The sequence below is a fragment of the Giraffa tippelskirchi genome, chromosome 2 (assembly GCF_054371585.1).
Source record: "Giraffa tippelskirchi isolate mGirTip1 chromosome 2, T2T-mGirTip1v1.2.pri, whole genome shotgun sequence".
In the NCBI taxonomy this organism is placed as follows: domain Eukaryota; kingdom Metazoa; phylum Chordata; class Mammalia; order Artiodactyla; family Giraffidae; genus Giraffa; species Giraffa tippelskirchi.
In genome coordinates, this window is record NC_137276.1 from 186,537,720 (window position 1) to 186,560,834 (window position 23,115).

General features: G+C 37.0%; 1 protein-coding gene across 2 annotated transcripts in view; it reads right to left on the reverse strand.

Moving 5' to 3' along the window:
* ZPLD1 (zona pellucida like domain containing 1) overlaps positions 1 to 23,115 on the reverse strand; it is a 664,056-nt gene that overhangs the window by 43,050 nt on the left and 597,891 nt on the right. For both annotated transcript variants that reach the window (XM_081543086.1, XM_081543076.1), the window contains one exon: positions 11,236 to 11,349. In XM_081543086.1, coding sequence (XP_081399212.1) covers positions 11,236 to 11,341 — 106 coding nt within the window. In that variant the 5' untranslated portion in view covers positions 11,342 to 11,349. The remainder of the gene's footprint in view (positions 1 to 11,235; positions 11,350 to 23,115) is intronic.

Consider the following 23,115-nt stretch of genomic DNA (forward strand, 5'->3'; position numbering starts at 1 on the left):
CCTCCCGTAGCCAGCTTCCCCAACATTTCTTTTATCTTTAACTGGAGATAGTATTTAAAGTGGTGACATGCCATTTCAGGGAGTTACTCAGTTTTTCTAAGTATCACCCATGAATACAGGAGGTTTTGTTGTTCAGTTGCCCAGTCATATCCAATTCTTTGAGACCCCATGGACTGCAGCACACCAGGCCTCCCTGACACTCACCATCTCCTGGAGTATGCCCAAGTTCATGTTCATTGCATCAGTGATGCCATCCAACCATCTTGTTCTCTGATGCCCTCTTCTCCTGCCCTCAGTCTTTCCCAGCATCAGGGACTTTTCCAATGAGTTGGCTGTTCGCATCAGATGACCAAAATACTGGAGCCTCAGCATCAGTCCTTTCAGTGAATATTCAGGGTTGATCTCCCTTAAGATTGACTGGTTTGATCTCCTTGCTGTCCAAGGGACTTTCAGGAGTCTTCTCTAGCACCACAGTTCAGAGGCGTCAATTCTTTGGCATTCTGCCTTCTTTATGGTCCAACTCTCCCAACCATACATGACCACTGGGCAGACCATAGCCTTGTCTATACAGACCTTTGTCAGCAGAGTAATGTCTCTGCTTTTCAACACACTGTCAAGTTTTGTCATCCCTTTCCTGACAAGAAACAATCATCTGATTTCATGGATGCAGTCACCGTCCACAGTGATTTTGGAGCCCAAGAAGGTTAACATGTTATGAAACTTTTGTTTGTTTTTCTCCTGTTAATCTCTTTTTTATTATAGGGGCCCTCAGCTAAGGACCTAGAAGGGTAGAGGGAAAATTATTTTTTCTCCCCTACACAATACAGTTTGATTAGGCAGAAGCAAATCCTTAGATGGGTTCCATCTGGTGGTATTAAGCACCCCCACCAAACTGTAAGATTTATATGCTTATAAGTGGGAGAGATTTAAATGGAAAAGGGACAGGAAAGAGAGAGACATGAATAATGAAGGGGATGGGTGTGTGTCTCATTCACTTCCTTTCTGAGGAACTAACAAGTTTGAATTACAGTGAAAGAGCACTTGTGAAAGGCTTTGTGAGATTGAGCCCAAATAGGTCTAATTTGGGTGGCCCTCAGGTGGCCATGTGTGAAATAAAATTGGAAATAGAACCTTCTTCTCCTACATTACTCTACCCTATTCCACAATCCATAGCAGTTTAGTAACCAGAAGAGCAGGACATTCACTTCAAATGGCAACTATGCCCTGAACACTTTGAAACAATTAAAGGAGACATGGGTGAGGCTGAGTGAATCTATTGTGAGCAGACAAGGGCTCTGTGCAGTTCTGATGCAGGTATTCCTGTGAATATGATTGTCCCTGTATCAATGGGCTTTAAGGTAGCATTGGTTTAAAACTGATCATATGAACCAAAACCTGTTCAATACAATAGGAAGAGCCTTTTCTGTATGCTGAAGAGTGCACTTTGTGAGTTCATGCTTAGTCACTAAGTCCTGTCTGACTCTGCAATCCCATGGAGTATACCCCTCCAGGCTCCTCTGTCCATGGGATTTCCCAGGCCAGAAGACTGGAATGGGTTGCTATTTCCTCCTCCAGGCAATGTTCCCAACCCAGGGATCGAATTCATGTCTCCTGCATTGGCAGGCAGATTCATTACCATTGTTACCACCTGGAAGCCCTGTGCTGCCTTGTAGTGCCATAGAAATCTCACCTGGAAATATAGGACAGTCATCCCTCAATACCCATGTGGGGTTGATTCTAGAACCATCCTTGGATACCAAAATTTACAAAATCCCCAGATGCTCAAATCCCTTAATTAAAATGGCATGCATAGTATTTGCATATAGCCTACATGCACATCCTCCTGTATATTTTAAATTATTTTTAGATTACTTATAATACAATGTAAATTTTATGTAAATCATTGTAAGTGCTCTTTAAATTCTTTGTAAATATTTATTGGCATGCAGCAAATTCAAATTTTACTTTTGGAACTTCCTGGATTTTTTTTTTTCTCAATATTTTCAACCCAAATTTGGTTGAATCCACACATGTGGACCTGTGGATACAGAGGGTCAACTCTATTTATTTCTTGTACTCCAATAGATATTCCAAAACTGTATAATCTTAGCAGATTATAAAAGTAATTTATATATTATTTCCATTTCTATCTCTATAAAATGAGAGTAGTGATATTTGACACTACATAAACTTTAAAAAAATTGCTTAGAAAACAGATGCTATTTGTGTTGTTTTAACTCATTTTTGAAAACTACTTCTCCTCCTGAGTTTTTATACAATATTGAGGTTTTGGTGCTAAAAAAGCAAGAAGTTTAAAAGGGTACTGATATTTTATCTACCCCAAATATCAGCAGTTGATGAAGAATTTAAAGTGGATTAGGAATTCAGGTTTCCTCTCTGTATTGAACAGGTACCTGGCCACCTCACCTCAGTTTTCCACATCTGTTTTTCATCAGTGAACGAAAGCTCTGGTTTGCAGGGTTGTAAGAAATGAATATACAGTCTCAGACAAACTTTTCAGACTTCTATTTGTACTTGCTCCTTCCCATTCTTTGGAATTAGAAGAGTTTGGTCTTTTTCAAGCAGAAGAAGGCATATAGGTTTTACTTATACAAGCAGAAGAAATAAAAAAATCCATGCAGTAAAGAACTTCGTTATTAAAATAAAGAAAGGGAGGGACTCTGAATCGTTCAGTCACTGCACTTGCTAACGAATTCCTCTTCTCTCCACCACATTTTATCACTGAAGATTAATCAGGATGTGATCAGCAGTCTCTGTCTGGATCAGTTCTTCTGCCTCATCTGGTGCAGTAATTACAGTCACAGATGCAAAGTAAAAGCAGGCAGACTCTTCCCAGCTTGGAGGCCAAAACACTACTACTGTGTAGGAAAGAAGGAGTGCTGGCCTTTCTTATCTACACAGAGGGCCAGAGCATATTCCCTGGAATAATTATACCATTTTCTACCCTGACTTTGGGCACAGAACAGTGCAACGGTCAAGCAAAGTCTAACACAAAATCGGACAGCTCATTTTGCTTGACTAACCCAAGAAGTCTATCAATGAAATAAGGTGATTATCTATTGTATTTCCTGTGAAACACAGGTACTCATTGAAATATTGATCAATAGTACTAGAAAAACAAAGATTTAGTTAGTCAAGATGCTCCTGAAAAAAGCTAAATAAATTTTTCTACCATAAGATTTTTCAAATTCTTTAATGTGGCAAATTCTATTGCGATTCTCCATTTACATGTCGTGTTTACATTTCAGTTCAGTTCAGTTCAGTCATGTCTGTTCAGTTCAGTCGTGTCTGACTCTTTGCAATCCCATGGACTGCAGCAAGCCAGGTCTCCCTCTCCATGACCAACTCCCGGAGTTTACTCAAACTCATGTCCATTGAGTTGGTGATGCCATCCAACCATCTCATCCTCTGTCGTCCTCGTCCCCTTCTCCTCCCGCCTTCAATCTTTCCCAGCATCAGGGTCTTTTCCAATGGGTCAGTTCTATGCATCAGGTAGCCAAAGTATTGGAGTTTCAGCTTCAGCATTAGTCCTTCCAATGAATATTCAGGACTGATTTCCTTTAGGATGGACTGGTTGGATCTCCTTGCAGTCCAAGGGACTCTCAAGAATCTTCTCCAACTCCACAGTTCAAAAGACTAAATTCTTGGGCACTCAACTTTCTTTATTGTCCAACTCTCACATCCATACATGACCACTGGAAAAACCACAGCTTTGACTAGATGGACCTTTGTTGGCAAAGCAATGTCTCTGCTTTTTAATATGCTGTCTAGGTTGATCATAACTTGTCTTCCTTCCAAGGAGCAAGCATCTTTTAATTTCATGTCTGCAGTCACCATCTGCAGTGATTTTGGAGCCCAAAAAAATAAAGTCTGTCACTGTTTCCATTGTTCCCCCATCTATCTGCCATGAAGTGATGGGACCAGATGCCATGATCTTAGTTTTCTGAATGTTAAGTTTTAAGCCAACTTTTTCACTCTCCTCTTTCACTTTCAAGATGCTCCTTAGTTCTTCTTCACTTTCTGCCATAAGGGTGGTATCATCTGCACATCTGAGGTTATTGAGCAAATTTCACTTTTATTGAGATATAATTGAGAGTCAATTCTTAGGCAAGTTGATAAGAAGTCTGGGGTCCCTGAGGAGGAGAGAGGGGTCTGGAATTCTCAAGGAGGAGAAAAAGACAAGCATTTATTTTCTCTACATTCCTTAGTCTAAGTCACATAAAATATTTTTTCTTTAAGCCCAGAGCTGATGATTAGACAACAAAACAACTCAGCTTAAAACTCTGTACTAAGGATCATATAACAACAATGTATCCTGCTTGAGGACAGTTTCTCCTTCTTGAAAACCTTCTGACTAATCTTGTTATCTTAAAATGTATATTATGGGAGTGGGTCTGGTAAAATCTTTCTACTGTTAGTTCTAATCCTGTCATCTTAAAATGTAAATTGTGGGAGTGGGTCTAGTAAGATCTATACAGCTTTGAGACATTCTTTTGATTTATTGTAACAACCAATTAAAAGAGCATATAGCTCCCTTGCTAAGACTAGTGAGGGGGGCACTCTCTGTCCCCCTTCTGAAGTCTATGTCAGAAGCTTTCTCTGTCCCTCTTCATACTTTAGTAAAACTATGCTACACAAAAGCTCTTGCTCTTGCGTGATCAAGCCTGGTCCCTGGTCCCAAAGCTAAATCTTCTTTGGAGGTCAAAAATCCAGCACCATTCACCGTAAGCTTTCATAATTGACATACAGCACCATATAAGCTTAAGGTTTACAGCATAATAATTGACTTATATTTATTGTGAAATGATTATAACAATAAATTTAATTAATAAATTTAATATAAATTTTATGATAGCCATCATTCATATAGACACCAAAAAAAAAAGAGAAAATATGCTTTTTCTCCCTTGTAATGAGAAATTTTAGGATTTACTCTCTTAGCAATTTTTAATATATTTTAAATATACCACAGTGTAAACTATAATCTTATGTTTTACATTACACCTCTAGTATTTATTTATCTTATAATGGGAAGTTTGTATCTTTTCACCACTCTCATTCAATTTCCTATGTCCCCACCCTTGAATCTGATAACAAAAAATCTATTCTCATTTTCTATGAGCTTTGGTTTTGCCTTTTGGATTCTACCTATGAATGAGATCATATAGATTTATATTTCTCTGTATTACATTTTGCTTAATATAATAACCTTTATAGCCCATCCATTTTGTCACAAATGTCAGGAATTCCCTCCTTTTTATAGTGAATTGTGTGTGTATGTGTGTGTGTATATCTCACATCTTCTTCATCAATTCATCTATTGATAACCATTTCAGTTGTTTTCATGTCTTGGCTATTTGTAAATAATGCTACAGTGAATATAGGGGCACAGATGTCTCTTTGTCACAATGATTTTATTTCCTTCACATAATATGTGCAGAAATGGAATTGCTGGATTGTATGGTAGTACTCCTTTTACTTTTTTGAGGAATCTTTATAAAACTGTTTTCCGTAGGGGCTGCACCAATTTACATTTCCATCAGTGGTGCACAAGGGTTCCTGTTTTTCCCAGTACTAGACAAATTCTAATTTGCAATCTCTGTATTGTAAAATGAAAATTAAAAACAGTTTTGTAGGTTTGTTGTAAGAAATAAAAGAGAGAATTATGTAATGTGCCCAGCATTATATGTATTATATTTACTCCTTCTTAGTGCTATTTCAAATAGAATACAAAATGACAAGTTATATAACACTAGCATTCAGTTTCCTGTGACTCATTAGTTCATCATAAAACAATGTCAGGTCACAATGTTTCTGGTGTCATAAACTCAATCTTTTCCTTGATTTTGCCTTTATCATTAAAGACTTTTTTAGGGACTTGGAAGCTCAAGCAGACTCTTATATATACCATCTTCTAAAAGAGAGACTAGTGTACATTAGTTGCAGAGGCCAAAAAGACTTACCTGTATATTTCACTTTGGCAGCCAAATAATTCCTTGGTACTCAAAAAGTCAACTATGGTTTGAGTTTTATTCTTGGAAGAGCATAATTATAATGTCAGTGGGGCAAGAGTCTATTCCCTGCTACTAGTTTGGATAGCCAAGAGTTAACTACCTTTAAAATTAAATGGTGTCCCTTTAAATTTAAAATAAATTAAACCTTGGTAGTTCCCTTGACTCAAGGATAAATGTCATGGAAATTAAAGAAAATAGTTCTAATGTCATGAAACAGCAAGGGTCAGATAGGGTGAGATGATTACTCTCATCATTATTAACATTACTTTGCATTTAGATAGCTCCTTTCTTTGCCAGACTCATTGTCATTCTAAGCCTTTGCTTAGTATCTGAGCAGCTTGTGGAGCTCTTGATGACATCAAGGGTGATCTTGATGTGGAAGAGAAGCCACAAGTCCAAAGGGAAGTGAGCATTTAACCTTCAGGCTTTATTTATTCACTCTGATCTTCTTTTGCAAGCAATCTGCAAAAACGGGCTTAAAAACCAGGCTGCAAAAATTCTTGAAAAGAATATCCATAAAACTAAAGCCTCTCCTGGGCTTTCTAATTTATCTGAATTTTAGATAATTTTTAATACAAATTTTAAATTGCAACAATATGCGTGTGTATATGCATAGGTTTGGGAAGTTTGGATACTTGTTGTCTAAGCCCAACAGAAATAAAAGTGCTAAGATGTGTAAGGACAAATACAAATTTAAAACAAGAGTTTAATTTTCCCTGTTGAAAATATAGGAAAGAGATCATTTATATCAGAAAATACATAAGTACTTTCTCATCTTCATGAAATGTATATAAATTCTTTTGAAAATTAGATTTACTACTGAGAGACGTCTTTCTCAAGGACTTGGGAACTTTCTCTTAGAAATATAAACATCAAGGAAAATAGTACCCTTATCTCACAGTCTGGGAAGGCTGGGAGCCTAACTTCACTTGGAACCCTGCTTCAAATTGCAAAAGTACCTCCTTTCATAAAGATGTGAGAATTTTATTTTTTCTCTGGATAAAGCTAATACACTAGCATGAATGGTCACCCCAATAACCAGATAAATTTAGGATGAACTACACATGACAAATGGTGCTGCCAAGCCCTCTTACTTGAGGACAGTTATTACTTATTTTGAAAATATGCATATAATTTGTTGTCTCTGCTTGACTATGTAAAAGAGTGAGATTCCTTTCTGCCTTTACAAACTTGCAGTGTATCAAACATCATATTCTGGCTTAATGCTAATTCAATGAGTGTTTTCATGTCTGCTATGTTAGTGGAAAGGATTTCTGGGTTGGGAGACGATTTTGTTTTTAGTTATATTTCCTTAATACATGATTATGCTTTTGACTGGAATAGTGGACTCAATAATAGAACACACTGTCAATTGTTCTCAATCATAATGCATGAGACTCATCTGCAGGATTTTTTAAAAATTCCCAGTACCACATTCAGAGATTCTGAGACTAAATATCAGGGGTGAGGGCTTTCTTGGTTGCTCAGTCAGTAAAGAATCTGCCTGCAATGCAGGAGAGCTGGCTTCGATCGCTGGGTTGGGAAGATCCCCTGGAGGAAGCACGGCAAGCCACGCCAGTATAATTGCTTGGAGAATCCCCATGGACAGAGAAGCCTGATGGGCTGCATTCCATGAAGTCGCAAACAGTCAGATATGACTCAACGACTAAGCACAGCACAGCACATTTGGGGTGAAGCGATGAAGTCCAAACATAACAACTATCCCAGCTGATTTTGATGCTGGTGATCAGCAGGTGCTATTGTAGATGGAAGTTTCCACGTCATTTTTAAAATTTACCACATGAAAAAATACTTCCTTTTGCGGTCCTAGTCACTCCTTGGCTCATTTACATGTTCAATTTATCTTTACAAGTATAATAACTACAACATCAGCTATATTCTCTCTACTGAGCAGTCTTCCTATAGTTTGGCTCTCTTTTCCATCCATAATAGAGTAAGATTTGACTACCCTTCCCAGGCCTCAGCCAAGCCTATGGCTCCTACCTCTCTGAGGGCTTCTGCCTCCCACTTCACTGAGGAGATGAACACAATTAGAACCTCTCAACTTCTCTGCCTGTATCTTTTATTTCTCTTCTTTCCTAAATCAAATAAATAGCTACCACTTTTCCAAAGTGAACTCCTCCACCTGTACCTTTGATCTCTTCCATATTTTCTTTCCTCATTACATGAGGTATTTCTTTGTTAATATTCCTGTCTCTGAATACTTTCCCTTTGCTCATGTATATACTTTGTTAGTATTTTTTTGTTAGTATTCCCAGTCTCTGAATACTTCCTCTTTGCTGATTCATATTCTTATGTAATAGATTAGGTGTCTCTAGTCCTCTAATCCCAAAATCTTCTTTTTTCACTTAAATTGCTGGCTCAGCTTATTCCCCCTCTTTCCTTCACCACCAAAGTTATTTAAATAGTAGTGTATTTCCACACCTTTCCTTCACCCTTCTCCTGTCTCTCATTCATTGCTCACTCCCTGCACAGGGATTCAGCTCTCACACAGCTTTTTTCAGTTTTCAGCCTCTCTCCTCAGACAAGGTCTGTATTTCCTACTTCTGGATAGAGGCTGCCTCTCTATATTCTAAAAGTACTTCAAAGTCATTCTTTTCAAATCCAAACATCCTTTCTAAAACATGCAAATGCCCTATGCTTTCAGTGTCAGTTAACAGTATCAACATTGAATTATTCAATTTCAAAATACCCTCTGGTCTTCTCCTTGGCTCACCTCCCAAATCAAATCAGTTCTCAAGTTCTGATGTATCCACCACAAAATACTGTATCTCTCTCTTTTTTTTAATTCATTTTAATTAGAGGCTAACTACTTTACAATATTCTAGTGGGTTTTGCCATACATTGACTGAATCAGCCATGGGTGTACATGTATTCCCCATCCTGAACCCCCCTCCCACCTCCCTCCCCATCCCATCCCTCAGGGTCATCCCAGTGCACCAGCCTGGAGCACCTTGTCTCATGCATTGAACCTGGACTGGCAATCTGGCCCTATATGCGAGACAGTAAAAGAGACACAGATGTATAAAACAGTCTTTCGGACTCTGTGGGAGAAGGCAAGGGTGGGATGATTTGAGAGAACTGCATTGAAACATGTATATTATCATATGTGAATATTGTATCTCTTAATAGCTGCCTATTTCTACTGCTTCTGTTGCCATTGCCTTCGTTACATTTTTCTCTGCCTCTAGTCTCTTCTAACTTGATTCTGTCTTTCACACTTTTCCCCAATGTCTGCTTTCTCAAACAAAATGTGACCACATAAAACCCTTAAAAAGGTATGTTTAAAAAGAGGCAATGGCTCTTCATTGCCTACAAAATAAAGTTGAAACACATTCATTACACAAATAATACACAAACAAATTACTTTTGCCAAAACAACTGAACCTGAATTTATTTATTCAGACCTCTAGCCCTAATCAGTTAACAGGTTTTATAGGAAAAGAAGAACATGTTAAGTGACACAAAGGAGTTGTGCTCAACCAGATCCAGAGTGTTAGAATTCTGAGAAACAAATGACCAAGTTACTTACAGAGATAAATAGCATTTTAGAAAAGCTAAGGCATGTTATAAATTAAAACAGACTCAAGAAATGCATGAACAAATGTACCATATTGATTTAGTGGCAACTTGGCTGAATATTGAATGATATTAAGGAATTATTATTGTTTATTAAACACATAAGTGTAATGATTTTTAAAGTTCTTTTCACTTATATATAATGAAACATGAATAATGAATTTATTTTAAAATATTTTAGAGATGGGAGTAGTAGGACAGACATATGAAACAAAATTTATAAATGCTGACAACTAATGAAGCTGGACCTGATGTGAAGAGCTGACTCATTTGAAAAGACCCTGATGCTGGGAAAAATTGAGGGCAGGAGGAGAAGGGGACAACAGAAGATGAGATGGTTGGATGGCATCACCGACTCAATGGACATGGGTTTGTGTGGACTCCGGGAGTTGGTGATGGACAGGGAGGCCTGGCATGCTGCGGTTCATGGGGTCGCAAAGAGTCAGACACGACTGAGCGACTGAACTGAACTGAACTGTTAAAGGTGCATGATTACTATGGATGTTTTTTAGTTTTTTTTTTTTTTTTACTAATCTCTACTTTTGAATATGTTTTAAATTTTCCATAGTAAAAAGGTTAAAAAAAATCCTGTCATTAGTGTATTCAGAATCATTAAAAACCCTGTCTAAACTTACCTTTGTAGACTTGCTTTTAGACATTCCCCGTCCTGAACTCCTTATTTCACTTAACCTGCCAAATAGTCTCATACTAGATCTGGGCTCATGAAGATATTTCTACGTATTCTTTCTTTACTCTGGAGCAAGCCAGATTACCTCTGTTCAAACAAATTAGAAACTTCATATCAACTAAATAACTACCTGCTGATTGCTCTGTGTAGGTGTGCTGTTTCTCTGCCGTGCTCCAAACACAGGAGCATGTAAAACATGGCAGAATGTATTTCAGTTTGCAATATATATGTAGAAAAATAGTTTCAGATTACCTAATCCTTTTTTTGTAAATATTGAACTATGGCTCTATAACTTCAGCTGATATAAAAAGATGAATACTTAAGTGAAACCTTACATTGCCTCTAAAAAAATGCAGATTTTAACAACCTGTGGGACATACCCATCAAGATGGTCAAAGCTTCATGTCTGTCAAAATATTAATGGATTGCTGTGAAACGCATTTTGAAGCTGGCCTGTGTACTTTTGGTGACCAATATTTCATTGAAATAGTATTTTGTTTGAGTACTGTATAATATTTCACAATCATTTTCTAAGTATTCTTCCTAAATAAATCTATTAGAATATAATGGAAATTTTTAAAGTCTGAATTAATTTATGAGAAAAAAATCCATCAAATAGACAAATTTTGAATGACATTAGCCCTCCCAATTTTATGAATCATTAGCTAATATTTTTCACATCTGTGAGCAGCCATTATAATAATATAAACTAATACAATGAACACTTTATATGTTAATGTGGTTATAAATTACAGCTTCAGAAAAATGTCTTTTGTCATTTTCCATTTGTTAATATCCACTTAATAAAGACAGATATCCCCTTCATTTTACATATGCATTTAAATGATTTTCTATTTAAACATAATCACTCTTTCCAGATATACTTAGAGAAAAGATTGGGTTCAGACTCACCAGGAAATCTACTGTGGAGGCTGGCATCACAATTGTAGCCATTGAACTGAGCAGAACCTGGAAGCACTTTAGTTGTTAACAGCAGCAGCAACCATATCTGTTCCATTGCAAAACCTAGAAAAGAGTTATTTTTCATGTGGACATCACCAGCCTTCACTCTTACTTGCTGGGAAGACTGAGGCTGATCTCAATTCACTGTTGGATAAGCAGGCTGTCTACATGCATGCAGGCAAAGCTCATTAGAGGCCTAAGGACTATCAGAAATAATTTTCAAAAATAAGGCAGAGATTTTGGCTACAATATTTCAAAATTTTTTTTTTTTTGTATTTTTTTTTTATAAATTTATTTATTTTAGTTGGGGGCTAATTACTTTACAATATTGTAATAGTTTTTGCCATACATTGACATGAATCAGCCATGGGTTTACATGTGTTCCCCTTCCTGGACCCCCCACCCACCTCCCTCCCCATCCCATCCCTCTGGGTTTTCCCATTGCCCCGGCCCTGAGCCCTTGTCTCATGCATCGAACGTGGAATGGTGTTCTGTTTCACATATGATAATATACATGTTTCAATGCTATTCTCCCAGAACGTCCCACCCTCACCTTCTCCCTCAGAGTCCATAAAATTGTTCTATGCATCTGTGTCTCTTATTCTGTCTCGCATATAGGGTTATCGTCAGAATGGCTGCTATCCAAAAGTCTACAAGCAATAAATGCTGGAGAGGGTGTGGAGAAAAGGGAACCCTCTTACACTGTTGGTGGGAATGCAAACTAGTACAGCCACTATGGAGAACAGTGTGGAGATTCCTTAAAAAACTGGGAATAGAACTGCCATATGACCCAGCAATCCCACTGCTGGGCATATACACCGAGGAAACCAGAATTGAAAGAGACGCATGTACCCCAATGTTCATCGCAGCACTGTTTACAATAGCCAGGACATGGAAGCAACCTAGATGTCCATCAGCAGACGAATGGATAAGGAAGCTGTGGTACATATACACAATGGAATATTACTCAGCCATTAAAAAAAATACATTTGAATCGGTTCTACTGAGATGGATGAAACTGGAGCCCATTATACAGAGTGAAGTAAGCCAGAAAGAAAAACAACAATACAGTATACTAATGCACATATATGGAATTTCAAAATTATTTTCATTCTTTGACTCCAGTTTGCTAATTATAACAAAGCTATACTTTTGTAGTAGAACTAAGATATAATCAAAACATTTGTAAATGAAAGATTTTATTATAAATAGGAAGAACTCAAACCAAGTATTTGGTAGATTAGAACAGCATAGCAAAGCAGACTGATGATGCAGAGGCAATGATACCCTTTAAAGTAGAATATCCATAGTCTGAGGGATTTAACCCCCAAGAATTGATTTTCAGAGAATCCTCAATGCTATTAATGAACAAATAATGTCAAGAAATCTTTCCTTTAAGCAAAGGAATTCCAGGATACTGATAGTTCTCAAAATCGATGGTTTATATATGATTTTCTCAGGAAACAAAGAAATAAAGCAAAGCGAGAACAGAAAAATACTATGTGGAATAATATTATGGTTCCTCTAGTGACTGCTCATTAGTGGATGATATGTGATATAGAATTATGAAGACCTTGAATTCTTAGAAAAATTAGAGTATAATAGAAATTGTCAACATGTGTTGAACAAATAAATATAAATTGACTTTAATATGTGTTGAACAAATAAATATAAATTGACTTTAATATTTAAATACTAGTCAGCCTGATGTTTAAATTTTTTTTTCCTGTATAGCCTTTTACTGGCCTTATAGAGTTAAAATATCTTCTAGAAGTGCCCAGCTTGTTATCAGAGCACATTCTGTGCACTGGGAAAAAAAATCTTTTGGGTTGGTGGTTTTGGTCTGTGAATAAAAAACAAAAAGAAAATAAAATTGTAAATAGCTTACTCAAATAATTTATTGCACGTTTAAAGTTTTTGGATTTTGGGGAATAATAATGTCTAAGCTGTTCTTAATGATCTGCCCTTAGATGACCAAGTGTAGTCTTCAGCAAAAGGAAGGAACTACATCTTGCTTTTGAATCATGTTTTTAGTATAACATGTTATTATTAACAAAGTCACTTTGGTGAGGATGTGGGAAAGGAAAGCACAAGTTTGTTCCCAAAAATAAACAGAAAAAAATACTAATCCAACAGGAGCTTCCTTCTTTGTCACTGTCACATACCACTCGGAGACAAACCTAATGACTTTTGGAATAACAGCCATATGCCTGATCTGGTTCAGTTCAGTTCAGTTCAGTTCAGTTTAGTCGCTCAGTCATGTCCGACTCTCTGCGACCCCATGAATCGCAGCACGCCAGGCCTCCCTGTCCATCACCAGCTCCTGGAGTCTACCCAAACCCATGTCCATCGAGTCGGTGATGCCATCCAGCCATCTCATCCTCTGTCATCCCCTTCTCCTCCTGACCCCAATCCTTCCCAACATTAGGGTCTGATCTGGTAGGACACTCTATAACAAAAGGCTCACACAAATGGCTGACCCATACCCTGGGGTCTCTTGACCACACCTATGCCTTCAATGTCTAGCTCCTCAGGACATTTCAGATAAGACTACGACAGCCTTGTTCTTTTGGAGTCTACAGAAGATTGTTAGGAAAGACAGCAGCTTGTGTCTGAAAGGTACATCCCACCACACACACAGTGATGCTAGTCTCCACAACTTCCTGCTCATGATGAATTTCATTAATTCCTAGAAGGCACTGGAGACATATACTGTTGTCTCTCTATCTAGAGAGGTCTCCCAGCCTGAGGGACTCAGTTAGGAATTTTCATTGGTGAGTTATTTTTATTATTCAGAAATGCTTTCTAGCTTTTATATTCTCTCACAGGAGAAAAATAATACTTATTGAGCGCTGTATACAAAGAAAGCAGTGTGTTGCCAGATAATTTTCCTATAGTCCCTCATTCATACCCTTATAAACATTGGACGATATTGAATTTACTACTCTGTGTACTGAAAAAGAAAATAAGTCTCAGGATACTAAAGAGTCATGGAAAACAAGTGGAGGGACTAGAATTCAACTCCAGATCTTTCTGATCAGATTGCTGCACAAGCTACGTAAACATCATGTGTTATTAAGTACATTTAGTGTTATTTTGGTTGCCATTTATCAACATTTGTTTTTTTTTTTTTGGCTTTTAAAATTGTGTACTCTTTAATAGATCTTTTCATATAAAAACAAACAAATTCTTATGTAGTGAATGCAATTTGTTTAATAGATGCATTTTATAATATGGGCATTGTGAGAGAGAAAGGAGAAGGTATTGGCCGCTCACTCCAGTACTCTTGCCTGGAAAATCCCATGGGCGGAGGAGCCTGGTAGGCTGCAGTCCATGGGATCGCTAAGAGTCGGACACGACTGAGTGACTTCACTTTCACTTTTCACTTTCATGCATTGGAGAAGGAAATGGCAACCCACTCCAGTGTTCTTGCCTGGAGAGTCCCAGGGATGGGGGAGCCTGGTGGGCTGCCGTCTATGGGGTCACACAGAGTCTGACACAACTGACGCGACTTAGCAGCAGCAGCAGCAGCAGAGGGAGAAAATTATTTTTTAAAATCAGAGAGGAAATCCTAATTGTGCAAGAATTGAGAATTATTATTACAGGCTAAACTGGACACATCTATGTTTACCAAAAATGGTTAAGAAACACATGTTACTTGAAACAGCCCACTAACAGCAGTTTAGTAAAGTCTTTGCTTTACAACTTTAGATCAGATCTGAGGTTGTCTAAAAGATGTAGCCCTACACTTTGAACAAGACTCACAGCCTGTCATAGAGATTAAAACTTTTAATAAATAGTTTTTTGAAGAATAGAAGGTAGAGGTAGAAGGCAGCTTGCTTTAACAGAAAATCCGTTGATTTTTGTTTTAGCAGATACAGATTCAAGTCCTCCCTCAGGCATCCTCTAGATTTAACATTTGAAAACCAAGATGATGATCATAAGACTTTATAAACTACAAACACAAAAGGGACATAGTGACAGAGTTAATTCTTAGGTAGATTGATAAGGGCCCTCAAGGAGGAAAGGGCCCAGGGCTCTGGAGCAGGAGAAAAGGACAAACTTTTTTTCTACATTGTTTTGTCTTAGTCACATAAGACATAAAATTACTTCCTTTAAGCCCAGAGATAATGATTACACAACAAAACAACTCATACTGCTCAAGGGTATGTTTTCCCTTAAGCTCTGTACTAATTATATAACAACAATGTATCTTGCTTAAGGACATGTTGCTCCTTCTTAACAGGAACCTTCTGACTAATTCTGTTATTTTATGTGGGAGTGGGTCTGGTAAGACCTTTCCATTGGTAGTTCTATTCTTGTTAATTTAAGATGTATGTTGTGGGAGTGGATCTGGTAAAAGTATGTAAGGCCTTGACAAGACTAGCAAGTGGGGCACTCTCCATTGCTCTTCTGATGTTGATGTCAGAGGCTTTCTCTGTCCTTTTTCACTGTAATAAAACTTCGGCCACACAAAAGCTCTGAGTATTCAAGCCTGGCCCCTGGTCCCAAAGCTAAATCTTCCTCGGAGATCACGAATCTGACATCGTTTACCATAAGCTATCAATAACATAGTCTGGACATATGGAAGGTTTTTTCAGTCCAATGGAGTAACAGGGCCTGTGTTCCTTGGGCTAAGCCACCTTTTTCTGTGCTAGACTGCATGACACAAAGGTGGCCCCAGCCTAGGAACAGCCCTGATTAGTTGAATCACATTATTATATATATAACGTTATTTGTACTGGTCTGTGTTTTAATATTAAGGTACATTAAGCAGGGGAATTTTGAAGGACACCCACATCTCTCATGTAGGCAGTATCCACATTCTGATCCCTGTAATATTAGCAGTGCTCATGGCATTTTCAAGACTTTGAGAGGCTCTTTATATTCCATCCACAAGTTAAAAAAAAAGATGAACTATTTTCTTGTACATTCACCATCCTCAAGCCTATCGCCATCATTTCCTTTGTACATAGGAGACTTGAGTATCAGCTCATAGTAGTAGCAAGCGTGGAGATGTTACTTGTCACAGTTTCTAAAGTTCTTTTCTGAAATGGGGTTGCTTGGGATTTGGAGACAATGTTGAGACTCTTCACACTTATTAGAGCACAGTGTCCTGTTTGCTCAGGCTCCTCAGCTCCTGGACAGTTATAGACACATGTACTCTTCTTGATCTAGCTCACAAAGCATCGTTGAGCTTCATATCACAGTGTCTGTGGTCTACCTTGGGATGACCTGAAAGGCTTGTTTTCCCACCGTGGCTCCAGCAATCTCTGTAGAGAACCTGAGCAGAAACATTTCCCATCTTCTCCACCATAACTAAGTGTGGCAGCCAATGCCCTACTTTGGTGCTAAAAATGTTGTACAAGACTGCCTACCGTGGCCCATAAAACACAACATTTGTAACACATTCTTAGATAACAATGACCTTGAAGACGTGTATCATAAGGTTTTTGAACATCTTTCTAACTCAGTACCTCCATAAGTTTAAATTGATTGGGATAGGGAAGGGAGAGGATTGTATATATAATGTTGGCTTTTCAGGAATTTAGAAGTGTTGATTTTAAAAGGACACCTGCATCCTTAAACTGGTACTAAGAGGCTCTGTGTTTTATACTTAGTAGTACAAATGAAGTCATATGCTAAGTGATTTGCTGTCAAATGTCAGTATTTCTTATTTAAGTTCTCTTTTGAAAATGATAATTTCTTCCAAAATGTGAATTTCTAATTTATTTGCTTAAACATGGGATCAGAAAAATATAATTTCACTTTTAATTCTCACTCAATTTTATGCAAATTGAGATAGCTTTGTCACAAACATTTTTCACTAGATTTTATACATTTAATAATATTTTTTGATCTTCCTTTTATCAAGAATTGTTATGTGTCAGGCACTGTCCTATGTTTAATATTCAACTACTGACATAGATTTAATTTTCATCCGTTTACACATGTGGAAACTGAAGCCTAAGGTTTTTAATTGACTTGCCCAGGGTCACAGACCTAGTAAATGGCAGAGCACAATTCAAAACCAAGCTTAATCTTTGGAATCATTATAATACTCTATTTGATTTAATTGGAGTTTGTCAAATAAATTTAATTAAGTCTTGTTACTTTTCAGAAAGTAAATTATATTAATAATGTATTCTTAAAATATGCTTTGAACTAAAGGATTCAGATGATTGAGGCAAAATATGTTTAATATCTACTTAATTGTCATGACTCTATTTCACTTAGTCAATGAGTATATTAAAAAATAGTATTCTTTTCACAAATTGATTTAATGATAGTACCAGTGAGTGTTAGGGGCTGACTATGTATCAGAATGTTTTTTACAGCACTTTTCTAACCATGTTTTCTTACTATATTTTCTAATCATGAGACAGGTAAATTATGCTTTCAATGGTACATCAAATGGAAATTTGGCAATTACTTTGTAAATTTGATCAATATTGATTTATTCCTACATTCATTTATTGAATGTTTACATGTGCCTAGTACTGTCCAGGGAAACTGAGGTAATGCAATCAGAAAAAAAGTTATTTGCCTAGAACTTACATTATAGTGAAGGAAGTCAGAAGAAAACAAAATCTATAAGTGAAACACAGTATATTTATAATATGGAAAAAAATTAAGTAAAAGGAAAGATAGGAAATCCTGGGGTGAAAGTGAGGGAATTCTAAAATTTTACATGGTCAGGGACTTAAATCAGTCCATATAAATGCAGCTCAGGGGGAAAAAACAACTTCAGTTATGAACTATTATAACTAATTGTGTTTAATTTGTACTGCACATTTTTTTTTCTCTTTAGGAATTTCCTAAATAATACAGAGTTTCAGTGCATAAATTACTCTCTGAGGAAAACTTGGACACTTTGAACAGCTGCATTAACCTTTTCAGATGAATAAAGGTGGCTCTTAGCACCCAAGAAAAGTAATTTATTAAATAGCACTCCTGTGACCTGAGAAAAAGTGAATCTGTTCAAAAACACTTTATCTACTCTTGAGAAATAACTTTTGCAGAAACATTCCATCAATGTTTCATACTTCTTTAATTGTATTGCCTTTATACAGGCCACTCTATATAATACATGTCTAGTTGGGAAAAAATAGAAAATTTAAACCAAAAATCATTTCTTCAAATATTTAATCATTAATCTATGAATTTTTTTAGTAAACCAAAGCAAATTGTTTAATCATACAGATTCACAAAAATATGAAATTGGCTCTTAGACATTGGTGATCACCCTAATTCTCTCATTCTCAGCCCTCCTCTGCACTTACTGACCTGCACAGACTTGCTGTCCCCTACAGAGGGCTTAACCTCTTTTCTGGTGCTTCTGTGGTACACACCAAAGCCTGTTCCTCAGAAAAGATTAGAAAAAAGTTGATTAAGCTTTAATTGACTACAAATAGGTGGAAAAGTTTGCAGAGAAAGGGAGAAAAAATGTGTTATTTTAATAGAGATCAAAGTTTAAATCAAAAGAATAAAGGCTTATGTTAGCCTTCAAAGGAGCCAATGGGACCCAGGTAAGACCTGAGGCAAAGAGGCACTGTAGTTGTACAGGTAGGCAGCTGTCTTTCTCAGTCAAGTTTTACAGTGTTACATTGTCTTGCCTCTAGAAGAAAGACATATTTGCTCACCCTCCAAAATCACCAGTTTTTACCATGCTGGAGACAATACTATTTGAAGAATACTATAATGAAGTAATCTGTTTTTTGATCAGGTGTCTAGACTGAAGCTCTATGTTCTTTATTTCTATGTTGCACTGAGACTTTAGAGGCAACATGTGTAATAAAAGGGAAATGAAAATATAAAACTTTCATCAGAAATATGTTTCAACAAATATATTATTTTGTATATACATTCCTTAACATAGAACATTCTTGTCTTGCTAAGCAAAGAATAAAATACACTGTATGCTTCCTGAATAATGCCTCAAACAAAGAAGGAAACAGGTTTAGTCATCAAGAAGACATTCAGAAATTTTATGACTCTAAAGATTCTAATGTATACCATGAGGAAATATGAATGCTGAAGACTGTTGCTTTGAGTAAAACCTACTCCAATTTTCTCTGACACAAAGTGAGTGTTCATTTATTTCCCTTTGCTCGCATTTCTCATTTGTCTTTTTGTTGAGAGTTTTCTCAAGCAGTCTATAGCACTTAAATGATCTACGGTGTTTAGTTTAGAACATTTATTCTATACCTTAGTTCTGGGGGTACTGACAGATTGAACTAAGTCACTCTAAAAACTCTTTTTTAAATAATTTACTATGTTCATTTTTAAGATATGTGTACATTTTATTATTCTGAAGCAGCTTTGAAGATATATATTAGTGTATTGACTTTATCCTTTCATGAAATATAATAACAAATTAATAATAAAGTGATAATTTAGCTATTTATCTTAAATGCTCATTTCCCTCAATTAATTAAACAATTGACTATTAGTGTGATCATTTTGGAATGACAATATTTCTCAATAGAGGTGAAATACAAAATACATATGAGCAGGCATAGCACAGGACTCAGCCAAAGAGAAGGGACACGATGCTGATATATTCTGGCTGAATATCAACCCACGTCCAAAAAATCAATGGTATTTATATGGGTACCAATAACAATAAAGGTTACTTCATACTTTGGTACACTTTTGCATAAAAATAGAAGAGCCCCTTTCTATCTGTACTCCACTATTTGGTATTCCTTGGTTAATTCTTTCATTTATTTATTCATTCCAAAAATTTTTATAAGCAGTTTCTATGTTAGACTCAAGGTACTGGGAATTAATCCAGCCAGTGAACAAAACAAACATGGTCTTTACCCTCACAGAGTTTAAAAACTAGAGAGGGGAAAGTCAATAACGGCATACATTAAAATATATTTGGTAAGTGCTATGGAAAAAATTCAAGGAGTGACTCAAGAAAGTATATAGTATGTATTTACAGGAGAATATTTCTTACACATTCAGAAGGATAGCACTCTATTGATCAGTTAGGATCTTCAGCTCATATAGTCATATATGAGTCATACCTCATATAGTCAAAATTACTCTTGAAATTCCTCAAGTTCCCCATCTTCATGCAGGATTCCTGAGTAATATGACAATATTTTGAATGAGTTTCCTGCCAATCATCTCTGTTGCCCCACAGTTCTTGATCCTTTTAGGAAAATGAGAATAGAACCTATATTAAAAGAAAAATATTGCCTATCTGACTTCCAAAGAGTCTTATTTTAACTCAAAGTAGAGAAAACTGCATAGTTTTTGACTACTAGAGACAGAGAAGATTTTCATTCTCAACATCTTGGCTTTGAGAGCCAGAGTTGGAAGACTGAAGAGGTTGGAAGCCTAGACTTTGTGCTGAAGTCCACAGAGAAGATGTGAGATATGCCAGCCATGGTGGACACAGCAAGGGCAATGATGCTACCTAAAGACCAAACAGATGAGCATTACGTGCTAAGGCCAATAGGATCACATGATGATACATAGGACTAAATGCCCTTACCAATGCCAGAACAATAAATATTTTTAAAGTAACTAATGTATAGAATAATTTACTACATTTTATTTACTTTTCTCCTTTTTAAAATTTTTCTTTAGTTACTCCAACATATTAACAGACTGATTGACACATTTGGCCTATGGGTATGTGGAAAAACTGCAATCTGTCCCTTTCCTTAGGCCTGGGTGGAGGATCCAACATCATATCAAGGGAACAGTGTTCAAGGATTCTAGTAGTTATAACAGCTAAAAGGGGTAATTGGAGATATGGAAGCCAAGGTCATAATCTAGAAAACTTGAGACACTTCCTCTTCCAAAATTTCTGCAAAGAGATAATCAAAGGTTTGTTGGTTAGAACTGACACCTGTTGCACACTTCATGTTCTCCTGGCTGTTTCCTCTCCCCTATAACCTCCTTCTCCAATGACAAAGGCACTGCCCTGCTGCTTGTCTCTTTACTTGGAAACCTGTTTCAAAAATTAGTACATTCTAAATCTCTAGTTCACTAACTTTTGTCCACTCTCCCCTGGGAGTTTCCTTGTTTCCATATTTCTGCTAAAATTACTCTTCCATATGTTCTAGGAACCCTCTAATGACCAAATCCAACAACCTCTTTCTCACACCACTTTGTGATTCTTTGTGACATTTGCAGTGTTGTTTACATACCCTGTGAAATGCTTTCCTGTCCTAGTGTTCATGCCCTATATGCTCCTGTTTCTCCTTCATTTATGATTGCTCACTTACTACCATACTAATCACACTCCTAATCTGTCTATGCTTGAAAATTCCCAACTTTATAGAAATTTAAAGTTCCAGTCCCTATACTTCTCTTGTCATCAAATTCTCAGCCCTTCTCTCTCTCCTAATATTCAGACTTGTATTTCCAGTCTAAGCATTCTGTATCCAAGTTCTATGTGTATATCTGATGCAATACACACAAAACTTAACTTTTCAACCAATCACATTTTTCTCCTGTATTTTTAGCCCTATATTTCACTCAGTAACTCCAACTACAGTTTTTACAGTTATTTGTAACTTTATTGATCCTCTTCCTCACATAGATGCCAAAGTCTTCACTCCTGTCATCTGCAACCTTGAAAGTGTAAACGTGTTAGTCACTCTGTCGTGTCTGACTCTTTGTGACCCTATGGACTGTAGCCTGCTAGGCTCCTCTGTCCATAGAATTCTCCAAGTAAGAATACTGGAGGGGGTTGCTATTTCCTTCTCCAGGGGATCTTCCCAACCCAGGGATTAAACCTGGGTCTCCTTCATTGCAGACAGATTCTTTATCATCTGAACCACCAGGGAAGCCCATCTGCAACCTTACTGGCATCTTTGTTTAAGTTTCTCATCATTTCTCTATCAGACTACAATGATACCTATTAGCTTATTTTACCTCTTCCTTATCCACCCCAACTTCACACAATACATGGTCCAGCATTTGCTCTTGTCACAACTTCCAGAACATGTCACACTTGTGTTTGCTTTCTTTTTCTCATATGCATTCTCCTCTGCTCAAACGCTCTTTTTCTCTAGGTCAAATGCCTCCTTTGTGGAGACTTTTCTGATTCTGCTTCCCTCCAGAGTTATTCTCACTTCCAATTTGCTTTGAATATATTTGGCAACCTTCTAAGTATTTACAGTTTGTTGCTATCTGTATTTTAACACTGGATCAGGTTCAAACTAAAGTCAAGTACATCTTTTGCTCCAGAGCTGCTGATAATCCATGACATAGACTGTTCTCTTTGATTTTTCCTATGAAAGAAACTGATTTTCCTTGCCTTTCCCCCTCAACTCTCACACTGACCCTTTACCATCCTGGTAGAAAGGGATTTTTTGTTTGTCTAAATTTTGTGGTTGGAACTGGCCTACTTGAAATGTGATAATTGTTTCCATTAAGATCAGGAGAACGACAAACCTGGATGAGCCAATGGAGTCGTATGAGGCTCCTGGGGTAGACTGGAGCCACCTGGATTTATTTTTACCCATTCAAACATCTGCTTGTATTATGATAGTTGTTTTTTGAGAGATCAAAAGAGCTGGTGTGGAAATGTTGTTTTCCTGACTGTGCAACACACAAAAGTCATTTAAATGTCCCCTCACCGTGCACATAACCATCCAAAACCATGCACATAACCATCCAAAACCCACTGGGAATCAGACAGCAATAGGAGCTGGTACCATGCCCATGTTGTTAGCCTTGCTGCATTATGATGGAAATAACTAACAAAACAGAGACAGATACCAAGGAAAGACATGGGGTGTATAGTGGCATGGAGACACAGTGTCTGTAACATAATATTTGAATTTCCAATTTTGTCTTGAG